Source organism: Rhineura floridana, chromosome 4 (genome assembly GCF_030035675.1).
Source record: "Rhineura floridana isolate rRhiFlo1 chromosome 4, rRhiFlo1.hap2, whole genome shotgun sequence".
NCBI lineage: Eukaryota > Metazoa > Chordata > Lepidosauria > Squamata > Rhineuridae > Rhineura > Rhineura floridana.
The window spans coordinates 30,909,622-30,924,167 of NC_084483.1; the positions used below are offsets into that span (position 1 = coordinate 30,909,622).

The 14,546-nt window shown below is 40.9% G+C and overlaps 1 protein-coding gene across 2 annotated transcripts in view; it reads left to right on the forward strand.

The window, feature by feature from the left end:
* Positions 1 to 14,546, forward strand: part of NBAS (NBAS subunit of NRZ tethering complex) — a 297,038-nt gene that overhangs the window by 48,569 nt on the left and 233,923 nt on the right. For both annotated transcript variants that reach the window (XM_061622739.1, XM_061622740.1), the window contains exons 15-21: positions 5,075 to 5,332; positions 8,214 to 8,339; positions 9,095 to 9,246; positions 10,452 to 10,589; positions 11,213 to 11,291; positions 12,660 to 12,764; positions 13,755 to 13,891. In XM_061622739.1, the coding sequence (XP_061478723.1) occupies positions 5,075 to 5,332; positions 8,214 to 8,339; positions 9,095 to 9,246; positions 10,452 to 10,589; positions 11,213 to 11,291; positions 12,660 to 12,764; positions 13,755 to 13,891 (995 nt within the window). The remainder of the gene's footprint in view (positions 1 to 5,074; positions 5,333 to 8,213; positions 8,340 to 9,094; positions 9,247 to 10,451; positions 10,590 to 11,212; positions 11,292 to 12,659; positions 12,765 to 13,754; positions 13,892 to 14,546) is intronic.

The following is a 14,546-nucleotide window of genomic DNA, read 5'->3' on the forward strand; positions in this document are numbered from 1 at the left end:
AATCCCCTCACAACCGTGCTTGGGAATTTATGAGCCCAAGGTTCACTGTTGCTCATTCCTGATAACAATAAGCCATGGTTTACTGTGACATCCAAACCAGTTCAGTGATTTTAATTTACTAGAAAAAATAAATTGATTAAATTGATCTATAGTAAAGGGACACAACTATATCGAAAGGTATCTTACTGCCCCACTCTGTGTTAATTCTCAAGGCATATTATGGACTCCAATAGTTTTTCCTTGAACTCAAAACATCTGATGGTATGAACAACAAACACTAAATAGCCCATTGTTGATCTCAGCTACTGTATAAAAGTTTAGTAGCTATTGTTTTGTTAAATGAGATAAATGAGACTTTCATAATATTTGCTTAAATTAGACCCCCAATTCTTTGGATGTGCAGTAGAGTTTTATCATAACACCCCTATATTTATATCCTTTTAGAACCTCAAATTTAAACACACACCATAGGAAGTTGATGAAACACCAGAGAACAAGCAATTTCTTTCAGGAGAATATGAGTAATATGGAGAAAGTGTAACATAATTTTTAATAATCTTTTAGCATGAGTTATGTATTTGGGGATTAAATTAAGAGTCAATAGTGTCAGAATCTTCACTCAGTGATTGGTGGATATTTTAAAGAAGTCTTTTAATGAGCAGTGATGTCTTCCTATGAATGGTTGCTAAATAGTGTGTTTGTGTGTGTGTCCTCTCTCTGTTCCATCTGAATCAGGAGAGGCAGTTGAAGTGTTAGACCTGTGCTTGGAGGTGGTGATGGGCTGGATGTGGCCCAATAAATTGAGGCTGAATCCTAAAAAGACAGGTGCTATGTGTCCCAAGTTCTTGAGGAGGTGGGGAGGTGGTCTGTCCTGGATGGGGTTGTACTCCCCTGGAAGGATCATATCCGTAATTTGGGGATGCTCCTGGAATCAACCGTGTCAGTGGGGGCTCAGGTGGCTTCAGTGGCTAAATAAAATGCAAATGTACTGCCCTCAAGTTGATTCCGACTTATGATGACCCTATGAATAGGGTTTTCATGAGGCTGAGAGACAGTGACTTGCCCAAGGTCACCCAGTGAGCTTCATGGCTATGTGGGGATTCGAACCCTGGTCTCCCACCTTTTCCAGCTTCGTCTATGGCCCCTTTTGGACAGACATGACTTGGCCATTGTACTCCATGCTCTGGTACCTTCCAGACTGGATGATTGCAATGTGCTGTCTGTGGGGCTGCTGTGACGACCTTCCCTGGTTCTCTCTGTCAGGTTCCCACCTGCTTGTGGCTACTGCCTTTCACTAGTCACCACCAGGGACACCACCAGTCCGGACCGTCCTTTATATGGTTTCTCACTCCGCTCTAGCACAGATCTCACTAGATCCCACTGCTAGGCAGCACCACCAGCCATGTCCTGTAACCAATACTCCCAGAGACTTTGCCTGAGTCTCTCTCTAGCTGGTTACTTTTGTGACTGAGTGCTTATGCTGTTCCCAACCCCCTTGTGTCTTTATATATAAAGCATACAACTCTGGGTTGCTCTGGATACTTGACTTGTTACAATTCCTCCCTTCACCTCTGCCACCATTAGATACTGTTTCTGTTCAGCCTTGGTAATTACCTTGCCCTCCCTTCTGGTCTGTATATTCCCCAGCCAAGGATCAGGCCTTTGGTAAACCAAATAAGTATTTATTTACTAATAACAGGAAATAACAAGATTACTTTAGGAATGTTTCACAAGCGTATGGTTTCATATATGGTTACTCTTTATGTTTCTGTTCATATATATCCTCTTTAAATATCAGCCAAATCCAATCCAAACTTCCCTCAGAACTCTGCCAACCAACTCATCAACCTCTCTCCAACCAACTCTCTAACCGACTCTCCAACTCTCTTCCCCCCTTCATCACTCACAAACCTCCATTTATACCTTCAACCAGCCAGCCACTCAGCCAATCATCATCCAGCATACTTCAGCTTCTCACCCATGTACTCCCCCTTTCTCTCTCAGTCATTTACCATACATCACCCAATAGACCCGCACTTACCATATTTACAGATGCTAACTTACAGGAACATCACAGCTGCCCTTGAAGATGACTCAGAAAGTTCAACTGGTCCAAAATGCAATGGCCACATTATTTGCTGGGGTTCCATTTAGATCTGATATAATCTGTTTTAAAATATTTGCATTGGTTGCTAGTTTGTTTCTGGGACCAATTTAAGGTACTCTCACTTGTTTTTAAAGCCCTAAGCAACTTAGGTCTCAAATATCTGAAAGAGCGCTTCCTTCCCTACAGACCTTCTTGAGTGTTAAGATCAGCAGAGGGGGCCCTCTTGGTACTTTCACAGCCCTCAGAAGCTTGGGTGGTGGTGGCCCAGGAGAGCTCATTCTCTGTGGTGGCCCTTAGGTTGTGGAACTCCCTCAGCATTGAGATGCATCTGGCACCTTCACTGTACACCTTTTGTCATATGCTGAAAACGCACCTCTTCACCCTGGCTTTTGACACTTGAGAGAGATATTTTTAGGACCCTCTGTAGTTGTGAATGTAATTTGTTTGACACTGTTTTTAGTAATTTATTTCATATTGTTGTGACTCACCCCGGGAGCTACTGGTTGAAAGAATGGTGGTGGTGGTGGTACTACTACCACCACCACTACCAATAGCAACAGAGAGAGAGAAATGAATGTCTATCATTCAGACTTCAGCTATTTTTTTATTTCCCCCAAATAATCCCAAAGGATTGTAGTTGTATATATGAAAGAACCAATGAAATCTTTTCTGGAGTCTACTGTAATTGGCCATTGTTTGCACTTATTTTTGTGTGGAAGAACCATTCTAAGCTGTTGCTGAATGAGACTGCTGTACCACTCTAAATTATTTATCTTCATCCCTTTATCTTCTCTTTTTCTCCTAGAGGGACTCCTTTGTATTAAATATCATGTCTATGCTTATGGATTTGTATCTTCTTTTGTTAGTCTTTAACTTGTTGTCTTGTAATTTCCTCATGGCTGTCTGCGCGTTTATTGGAACTGGGTCTTTTAGAGTTTTTATTTTTCCTCCAGATTCCTTTATTCCTGTTCTTTTTGTTTCTTTGTGTATTATCAGTGTCACTATTTCTCTTTCTATTCAAACTAAATATCTTTTTCATCATTATCTGAGTCTCATTATCAAGTTGTCAGAAAATGCTAAATTCAGTTTTTTCTGTCCATACTTCATTCCCCTACTTTATCCTTATTTGATTATTGTCATGTTGTTTTATGCTGCAATCTTGTAGTCTCTTATCAGCAAACTTCCTGAGGTTTACTTCTGAGTAAACATATCTAGGAATGCTCTGTTAGCCTTCCCTCTCCTCACCTTAAGACACTTGTTCCTGTGTTGTGTTCTGCTACCCACCTGATTTCTTTAGCTTCTGCTTAATATTTGTTGGCTGTCTCTATATTTTCCTCCTCAAGTCTGCATTCTCATTCTTTCTTGTGTATATTTCCCCTTCTTTTTCCTATCTTTTCTTTTGGGATGGGTGTTCTTCATGGTCACTATCGGTAGAAATCTTCACCAGCCACTATCCACTTAGTTATTCCCTCTCTTTGTTTTTTTTAAGTGCCCTGAAGTTCATTTCTTTTAGACAGTCTCCAGCTTGTGTCCAGCATAGTGCTAAGTCCGGGCGCTGTCAGCACAAGGATTGCCACTAACACAATGGGATATCCCCTGCCCTCTCCAATCTGTTCTAGGTGTTCCCCCAGCACTCTGGAGCAGATTTGGGGAGGATGTGGGGGGAAAGGGAAAGTTCTGTTGTGCTAGTGGTAATCTGTTTATTTTTTTCCTGTGTTTTACAATTTTAGCTCCCCTCCCCACTGAGAATGCAAATGGGGTCTATATAATAATAATAATAATAAAATTTTATTTCTAGGCCGCCTATCTGGCCGAATTAACGGCCACTCTAGGCGGCGTACATAGACTAAAATATAACATAGAGTAAAATATAACATATAATACAAAACAACAATAAGTAACCTCAATCCAAACCTACCCCCATCATACAAAAATTTAAACTAAATTAGACAGAGGTCTCGAATGCCTGCCTAAAAAACCATGTTTTCAGTTCTCGGCGGAAGCCTGTCAGGGAGGGGGCATGGCGGAGATCATAAGGCCGAGAGTTCCATAGTGTGGGGGCCACAATTGAAAATGCCCTCTCTCTGGTCCGCACCAGCTTAGCTGTTTTGACTGGTGGGACCGAGAGAAGGTCTTGGGAGGCTGATGCAACACCTCTAAGCATACATAGTACCATTTAGTTTTCTGCTGAAGTCTGGGGGGAAAAGTGGGAAACGACATAAGAATATTTCAAGTGCTTTTAGTTGTTGTTCAGTGAGAGATTATGATGGAACTGCAACAATATGCCATGTATCTTTTCCCTAATAATCCTGCTTTAAAACCTGTATTCAATTTCCATGCAGGTATCATATGCTTCTACATGACCATATGACTATGCCAATGTATCTGTGTGTATGTATTTATAAAAGAAAGAGAATTTCTTTCTTTTCAAGATTTCTAAACCTTGTCCTCATCCATAACATGAACTACAAGGTGGTTTGCATAAAATTCAAATATCAATACGCTATTACAGCAACCATTAAAAATTCAAAATGCCATAATCTAAGAAATAATAAACCAAAAAAACCTATCCAACTGACTGAGACAATAGAGTAAATTTCAAAAGTCTTGACAAATGAAAACCTGGCACTGAAAAGAATACTATGACAGTGTCAGTTTTACTTAATTATTTGCTAGGGTGTTCTAAAGGAGAACAAACTAATTTTATGAAATATACTTGTTAAACATGTTGTAGGCTTTATGAATGTACCTACACTGGGGTGCTGCTAATGGTCCATCCAGGCTAATAATTTGGCTCTGTCTGTAGCTGCTGCCGAATGCTTGAGAGGAAATTCATTTTCTGGTGCTGTTTTTTTGCTCCCAGCAGCACAGAGAATTGTGGTGGCTTATTGCCTCTTTGTGTCCCGAAGCCTGACAGACTTAAGTGTGATACATTGTGCTGTTTAGTAAGAATTGCTTTCCTTGTAGTGTGAAGTGAAGTTGGCTCCAAAGAGATTGCACTTGGATAGCAGACCTGGTGATGAAGATGAAGGAGAAGATGACTCTGATTCAGATGATGAAACTTCTGCCAAGGCCCGCTATTTTGGCTACGTGAAGCAAGGCTTGTATTTTGTGACTGAAATGGAGCGGTTTGCTCCTCCAAGGAAACGTCCACGCACTATTATAAAAAATTACCGTCTTGTAAACCTGAGATCCACAACTCCTGAGGAATTGTACCAAAGAAAGGTGAGAGTGAAACATTTTGCCCTGCCTCTACCCATGTGAACATTAATGAAAAGGTACACATTTCTTACAATAGCACTCATGGATCTAAACTTACTTCCATTTTAGACATTTGGGTTTGGACTGCAGCAGTTTCAAAGAACCGTCTTTGGTTATGATTGTTGAAAAGAGATGTGTATTAATTAACAGTACCCCCATAGGTGCTTGTGATGATGCGGCCAGCAACGTGTCCTCTCCACCCTTGCCCTTCTTGGCTTATTAAAGCTTGCTGATGGGGTTTCACCAAGTGGATCCAGAGTGTGGTCAACGCATCATTGCGGGAGGGAGTGGTTCCAGCTGCCCTGAAAGAGGCAGTGATCCCATCTCTCCTGAAAAAGCCCACCCTGGACCCATTGATTTGTGACAACTACCGACTGGTTTCAAATACCCCCTTTTTAGGGAAAGTGATTAAGAGGGTTGTGGCACAGCAATTGCAAGCACTCTTGGATGAAAATCTGGACCCATCCCAGTCTAGGTTCAGGCCTGGTTATGGGACTGAATTGGCCTTGGTTGCCCTGATGGATGACCTTTATCGGGAGAAGGACAAGGGGAGTGCGACCCTGTTATTCTTACTTGATCTCTCAGCGGTTTTTGATACCATTGACCATGGTATCCTTCTGGACCGACTTGATGAGATGGGTATTGGAGGAACTGTTTTACAGTGGTTCCAATCCTATCTCCAGTGTTGCTGTCAGAGAATAGCATTGGGTGACTGTCTTTCGGCCCCCTGGCAGTTGTGCTGTGGGGTGCCACAGGGTGCCAGCTTGTCTGCCATGCTGTTTAACATCTATATGAAGCCCTTGGGAGCAGTCATCAGGAGCTTTGGGGCAAGGTGTCAGCAGTATGCTGATGATACTCAGCTCTATTTCTCTGTAACATCTGAATTGGGAGAGGCTGTGCAAGCCCTGGACCGCTGCCTGGACTGGGTGGTGGGCTGGATTAGGGCCAATAAACTGAGTCTGAATCCTAGCAAGACGGAGGCCCTGTGGGTTGGTGGTTCCCGAGTTTGGATAATTGGTCAGTTACCTGCTTTGGATGGGGTCGTACTCCCTCTGAAAGAGTAGGTCCATAGTCTGGGGGTGCTCCTGGATCCATCTTTGTTGCTAGAGGCCCAGGTGACCTCCTTGGCTGGGAATGCCTTTTACCAGCTTCAGCTGATAAGACAGGCCGTTTCTGGACCGGGATAGCCTGACCACTATTGTCCACGCACTGGTAACCTCCAGGCTGGATTACTGTAATGCGCTCTATGTGGAGCTGCCCTTGAGTTTGGTCCGGAAGCTGCAGCTGGTGCAAAATGCAGCAGCGAGACTTCTCACTGGGGCAGGGTATCGCCAACATGTCACCCCACTGCTAAAAGAATTGCACTGGCTGCCCATTTGCTACCGGGCCAAGTTCAAGGTTCTAGTTTTGGTGTACAAAGCCCTATACAGCTCGGGACCAGGATACCTGAAAGACCGTCTTACTCCTTATATACCCAGTCGATCACTGCGCTCTGCAGGTGAGGGCCTCCAGCAGATACCAACTTATCAGGAGGTCTGTTCCGCACAAGATAGAAAACAGACCTTTACTGTGGTGGCACCTACCCTCTGGAATTCCCTACCCTTAAATATTAGGCAGGCGCCATCTCTGTTATCTTTTCGGGGCCTTTTGAAGCCTTTCCTCTTTCAACAAGCCTTTTAAGTTGAGACCTATCCCAGTCTGCGTCTGTGTTAGAATTGCTTTTAATATGTTTTCTTTAATAATATGTTTTTAACACTTTTTTAAAAAAAAGATGTTTTTAAAGCTTTTTTAAAATGTTTTTAACATTGTTTTGTTTTAATGTATTTTAAGGTCTTTTTATGATGTTTTAGAGTGTTTTTAGAGTTTCTGTTTGCCGCCCTGGGCTCCTGCTGGGAGGAAGGGCGGGATACAAATCAAATAATAAATAAATAAAAATAATTTTAAGAAGATTGGGAATTGTTATTAATGTACCCCAAATAGCAGAAAGTACTTACTAGTCATATTGAAGCAGCAAAGTTTATTTTATGTATGGGTCCTTCTCACTGATTCTTTTGTCCCCATCAATAAATGTGCAGATATTACTCATCTATTGCAAATACTTTTTCCTCAAGATAAAATTTCTGCTATGGGGATATCACATTTATTTATTTATTTATTTATTTATTTATTTATTTATTTATTTATTTATTTATTTATTTATTATTTCAATTTATATAATGCCCTTAGCCGAATAGCTCTCAGGGCGGTGAACAAACAAGATAAAATACAATATATCATAATAAAAATCATAAAAACATATACAAACAAACAACAAAAAACACTACAAAAACACAATACGACAAAAATTAAAAATACGGATTAAAAGATTAAAATGGTTAAGAAAATTAAAATGCCTGGGAGCATAAAAAGGTCTTTACCTGGCGCCGGAAAGATAAAAGTGTAGGCGCCAGGCGTACCTCTTCGGGGAGGCTGTTCTCTTCTGTTTCTTCTCTTGAGTATTCAAAGCACATTGTATTATCCCTGAATAAAATAAAATTCTTCCTTTTAAGATTATGCAGCAACCATTGACACAGGATTGCTGTGTAAAATTTAGGGTCATGGGCACCAATTATGTATTGACTATAATGTATCCTGTTGTCCATTATGTATGGACTAGATACTGTACAATTGCTTTTAACATAGGGAGCTATCTCACGAAGGCTAATCTGTGGTTGGAACATGATTTTACTGATTCTTTGAACAAACATAAACCAAAAATGATGTATGTTGCTTTTCTTGCAGAATGTTGACTCTCTTATAATGGAACCCACAGCGATAGCTTTAATTTCAGTATGTTTTGTTTTAGATTGATAATGAAGAATATGGAGAAGCTTTGTCATTAGCTCAAACATATGACCTCGATTCTGACCTTGTTTATCAGAGGCAATGGAGGAAATCAGCTGTTAGCATTGCTTCTATCCAGGATTATCTGGTATGCTTTCTTATTGGAAGGTAGTTTTTATGTTAGTCTTCCCCAAGCTGGTGCCCTGCAGGTGCTTTGGACTTCAATTCCCATTGGCCCCTGGGCTGAAGTGAGTTGCAGTCCAAATCATCTGTAGGGCACCAGTTTAGGAAAGGCCGGTTTATGTAAAGTTTTAATGACCTGTGAAACCAGTGTTTCCTTGTGTCAAAAACTGGATTTGGAAAATGATTCTTTATTACTCTAATGCAGAATGAACAGTGCTAAACATTTTGTGTATTATTCTATGTTAGTCATACTTGGAGTGGAGCCACTGACATCAGTGGATGGGAGTGCATTGGTTTCAATGTTTATACTCCTGAGTGTGGCTCAGTTGGATCCCAGTGCCTGCTGATGTCATCTGTGTAGTCCAACTGATTTGATCTCCTTCACAATCAGAGGTGGGTGGGAGGGAAGAAGTTATTGATAAGTGTAACGCTTACAAGAAAGGGCATAGCTCAGTGGTGGAGCATAGGCAAAGCATGTAGAAAGCCCTGGGATTAATCCCTGGTGTGTATAAGACCCCAGTCTGAAAACTTCGAGAGTGTCTGCCAGTCATTGTAGATGATACTGAGCTAGATAGATTAACAGTTTGGCCCTGTATGAGCCAGCTTCCCTTGTTCAACAATGTTCTCTCGTGAGCATAACTACGCTCCCTTGCTGTCAGAAGAATCAAATGAATTGTTTGTGTCTTTTCCCCCCTGTTTTTTTTTGGGGGGGGGCTGCAGAGCAAAATTAATAAGCGTTCTTGGGTCCTTCATGAGTGCTTGGAAAGAGTTCCTGAGAATGTGGATGCTGCTAAAGAGCTGTTGCAATATGGCTTAAAAGGAACAGACCTGGAGGCTCTCGTAGCCATTGGGAAAGGAGAAGATGGCGGCAGGTTTGTGCATTGCTAACCAGATTAAGCAAATAGCGTAGCAAACCTTGATTAAACAAGAAACTGTGATGGATTCACATCAGCAAAACTTGCCATGACAGTGATTAAATTATTTTAAGAGAACGCAAGTTAATCAGCCAGGTTCATGGGAAAAAAATGTTGTCTGTTCCTTATATTTTGGAATGAGAAGTATCAGAATAATGTACAATCGTGTGATGCCTTCAATTTATTGTAACCCTGTCATTAAGTTTAAGTATTTTTGATTTTTATTCAATTTGGTGGGGGAAACAACTTCCCAAGTTGTTTCTTGCATGCCAGAATCGCATGTGAAAACAAGGTTGGCACTTATTTGGCACTCTCTCTCTTTTTACCTGTAAACATTTAAAATAGCAAACTGACAGGTTGGGAGAAGAGTTCGACAAATGCAAAGCACCCCCCCCCAAAAAAAATACAATCCCAGTGTGAAAAATGCAGTAAGAGCAGTGTCCTTGAAGAAATGTGACAGGGACTTCATGGCATTTTTAAATTAGGTTTGATCACCATTGACAAATGTGTCACAAGTCAAGCCCTAACCATGAGCAAGGGCCACACTAGTTCTGCTACAGTACATATGCAATTCTGTCCCAGTGCCTCTTAGATCCACCAAGATGAGAACAGTTAGGTAGGTAGGAGTGCAGGCCGGACTTTGTCATAGCCAGGCTCCTGTTTGAAAATGCCACAGGTTTTACATTATTACTGTTATTTTTGTTATTATTATCCCACCTTTACTCCAAGCAGCTCAAAGTAGTGTACATGACTCTTGTTCCTCATTCTATTCTCACAACAAATCTGTGAGGTAGGTTAGGCTGAGAGACTGTGACTGGTTCAAAATCACCTAGTGAGCTTCATGGCTAAGTGGGGCTTTGAACCCTGTTCTCCCAGGTCCCAGCCTGGCACTCTTAACCACCACACTGGCTATTTTCCTTTGACACTTTTTTTTTTAAAAAAATGCTTCATATTTATAGATGTTTCATCAAAAACCTAGCAAGCAACAAGAATGAAAAGCACTGTATATTTCCACTTGTGAGAGCTTTGCCTTAGTTTGGATCTATTTTAGATATATATAAATTGTGATCTAAAAGATAGAAAACTCTTAAACAAAACAAAACCCATACTTTTCTTGACCAAATAACCAATTCCTCGTTCGTTGATTTTGGTTCTTCTCCTAGGTTTATCTTGCCAGGTGATGTGGACATTGATGAACTGCTTTATGAAGAGTTTTTAACTCCTGAGGAAGAAGCAGAAAGTAGGAAAGAGCGAGAAGCCATGAAGCGTCAAGAACTTCTTCAATCAATAAAGTTATCCAAGTAAATGAAATGTCAGGCTTGGTGTCCTCTTGTTACATTGCTAGGTTTATCTGCACAATCCCAAAACAGAAGATTTTAAAAAATACATTTTACTTCTGATTGAATCAAGGTTTAAATATTTAACTGGCAGGGTACTTTGAAAATGGCCCAACTTCCTGAATTTCCTATTTGGATTTAAAATATGGAGGACGGTTCTACATTCCAGCTATAATTGCATGTAGACAACTCTCTGATTCTGCCCTGATTGCACAGCTTGCTCTAGAATGTGCATTTGGAAGAGGATCTGAATTCACATCCAATTGAAAGTCATGGCACTGTAGACAGATGATACCACAGTATGAATGTGCATCCCTGCTTATATCTGTGAGTGCACATCTGGACCAATGTAATCTGAATACAAATGGATACACATTTCAATGGTGTATGTCCAAATGCACGGTCTGGCCAATTAGTCATGTTGTATGGCTACAGCTGGATTGGCGTTATAGTCTTGTAATAAGGGTTTTCCTTGTTTCAGTTGTAGACGCAAAATAAAATAAATGCACAATGTTGGTTCTTTATTTCTTCATTTTAATCAAATTTAAGCATGAGAAAACTGCATTCTTTTTCTTTTTTAAAAACAGGCTAACATTGGAACAGAAAGAACTTTGCCGGAGCAGGTTGAAACTACTAACCTATTTGGATCGACTAGCAACGTATGAGGTGTGAACAATAGTGGATTGCATCCGTTGGCTTATGGCTTATTATATAATGGCTTCAAGATCTTTGAGTCGGATAGTTCAGTTTTCATGTGGTTCAGTTTTCATGTTTTTAGCCCTTTTTTGATGAAGGAAACACTGTGATTGCCTACCAGTATATTCTTATAATTTGTGCAGCCATATGCAGCAAGTTATATAACTTGCACTGCTGTACATTCTCTCTCTCTTCTCCCCACCCTATCGTCTTCCTCCTAACAAACAATAGATATGTCCCCAATATTTATAACATTTTTTAAAAAAATGTGTGTAGAAGCTGGAGGGAAAGTATATAACTTATTGGTCTGTGGTGCATCCAGTTGTACAGATCACTCTGTTATAGCTTACGGATTGCATCCAACGTAGAGCTAAGTAAGCGTCCTATCAGTGCAAGGAATTCCACTTGTGCAACAAGACTTGCCCTGCACCTTCCTCATATCTGCTCCAGAAGATTGGGGGAGCTTCTAGAACAGATTTAGGGGGAGGTGCGTGGGGGGATGAAAGGGGGAAAGTCCTGCTATGCAAGCAGAAATGCTTGTTCTGATGGGGTGCTTACCTAGCGCTATGATGAATACAACACTAAGGGTGCAACATTTGGGTTGTTAAAATTACAGATAACCTGTGGGAAGCAAGGGACTTGTAAAATGGGAGACTGGAGTTTGCCTCCAATCCAAGCTCAGTATTCCCTCTCATTTCTAGTTGATCTGTCTCCTTTTGCATAGGACAAGAGGAGACTATGCCAGCATGGCTTCAGGGTGTTCACTATGTCATGTGCTCTGAGGGCTTTTGAGAAAGTGATTGTTGTTGTTATGTGCCTTTAAGTCGATTTCGACTTATGGCGACCCTATGAATCAGTGACCTCCAAGAGCATCTGTCAAGAATCACCCTGTTCAGATCTTGTAAGTTCAGGTCTGTGGCTTCCTTTATGGAATCAATCCATCTCTTGTTTGGCCTTCCTCTTTTTCTACTCTCTTCTGTTTTTGCCAGCATTATTGTCTTTTCTAGTGAATCATGTCGTCTCATGATGTGTCCAAAGTATGATAACCTCAGTTTCATCATTTGAGCTTCTAGTGACAGTTCTATTTTAATTTGTTCTGACACCCAATTATTTGTCTTTTTCGCAGTCCATGGTATGCGCAAAGCTCTCCTCCAATACCACATTTCAAATGAGTTGATTTTTCTCTTATCCGCTTTTATACATCTTTGCATTTGAGGACCTTTTCTAGTTCTCTCATAGCTGCCCTCTCCATTCCTAGCCTTCTTCTGATTTCTTGACTATTGTCTCCATTTTGGTTGAGAAAGTGATATGAAATACTTTGTAATGGTTTTTCTTCAGGAAATCCTTGGAGGGCCACATGCTGCTGAACAGAGATATGATGCAGAGTTCTTCAAGAAGTTCCGGAATCAGAATATTGTTGTTTCTGCAAGAACATATGCTCGGGTATAAATTCTTTTGCTGATAAAGGATTTCATATTGATCAGTTTTTGATCAGGACTGACTGTTGCCATTATATGACTTCCATTTCTATTTCTACAATTAGTGTCTGGCAGAAAAAAATGGCATACTGCATATTCAGTAATTAATAGGGGTACTGCTTTGATAGTCTACATTTGATGAAGGGTAAAATCAGAGTCCTTTCATATTTTACTTCTTTCATGGCTTTGTCCCATGCCACAGATGTAAAGTCTGAAAGGACATGGGAACCTTGTGAGCGAGGTCTGTTCCATAGTTCCTGATTGTTGCCCATCTTCTGTGGTAACATAGGAGGCCTTTTAGGTAATGGGTAACCGGCAAAGCAATTCAACCCCCTCCGGGTAGCAGCAGAGTGGTGGAGCCATTGGTACAACCCCAGCCCCACTTTTCACGTTATCCAGGGTGGGAGGCGAGGGGGTAGACAAAAGTCTGCTCCAGGCTGCTCCAGCCTGTAGCTGCCATAGTGATTGATTGTGCCTATATTGGACCAAAAGCCATCAAGTGATGGTGGTAGGGCTGAGTTGGGATGCAGTGGTTCCACCCCACACCTGAAAGGGTTCATTTTGGGACTTTCTGTATGCTGCACTTTCGACGGGTGGAATGTGGAGCTCTGTACTCGTGGAGCTGTTCTGGACAATCACTCTCTCAGCATGGCAGACCAGGGATTTGGATTGCCCTCTTAGTAGTAGCTTTCCCTCCCCCACATCTATAAGTAGTGGATATTTTTGTTTTCCAAAGCATTCATGAAAGCGCTCTTCATTTCTGAACAGAACAAGAATGATGTGTGTTCGTCAGATTAGCCATCATAAATAAAGGGAATGCGTAATTAATACACTGACTTGTGTTTTTAAGAAATGAGAGTTATGCAATTTCTCATTAGTTTGGGACACGGTTGCTTATTAAACAGACTGGTTCATGAATTGTCTCCTGAATATTAAAATGAAACTATTTGTGCAGGAAAGCAATGTAAGAGCCCTGGAGATTTTGTTCACGTACCATGGATCAGACTTGCTTCCACATCGGTTGGCAATTCTCTCTAATTTTCCAGAGACCACCTCTCCACATGAATATTCCTTTTTGCTGCCTGAAGCTTGGTAAGTGCATATGTGCTAAATATCAATGCAGAACTGCACTTTCTTGGAAAACTTTGGGATTTTAGTTTTTTTAGAAAAATTACTATTTCTAATTAAAAAATCAGCTGCATGTGCAGCTGTAGAGAGAGAGAGAGACATCCAATTAATACATTTTCAGCCAAACTTGCTCTGTTAGTTGTTTCTTCTGGAATTTTGAAGTATTTGGACAGCAGCCTCAAGGATGTATGCTCATTTCTCTGACTCCCTCTTCCCTTGAGAGCATATTTTTCTTCTCCTACCTTAATAACCACTAATGGAAACATGGACACCAACCTTAATCACACAGATTATATAAAATGTTGTTGCTCTTTAGCCAGGACATAAAACTGCAGTTTAATGATAGTTTCAAATCCTGGTTAAATAGTATCCTTGGTTTGAAGTAACTCTTACACTTAGAGAACATCAGGACCAAACCTAACTGTGGTTAAGGCTGAGGGGAGAGGAAGAAATCCCTATTCCTCGGACTTCCTCCCAATCTTTTAGAGGCAGTTGAGTGAGTCAGGGTTATGTCAGCAGTAGCCCAAAGAGAATTATAAACTGAAGTAAGAAAATAGGAAACTATCGTATGCCAGATCAATCTATTTGTCTATCTAGTCCAGCATTGTCTACTTTGACT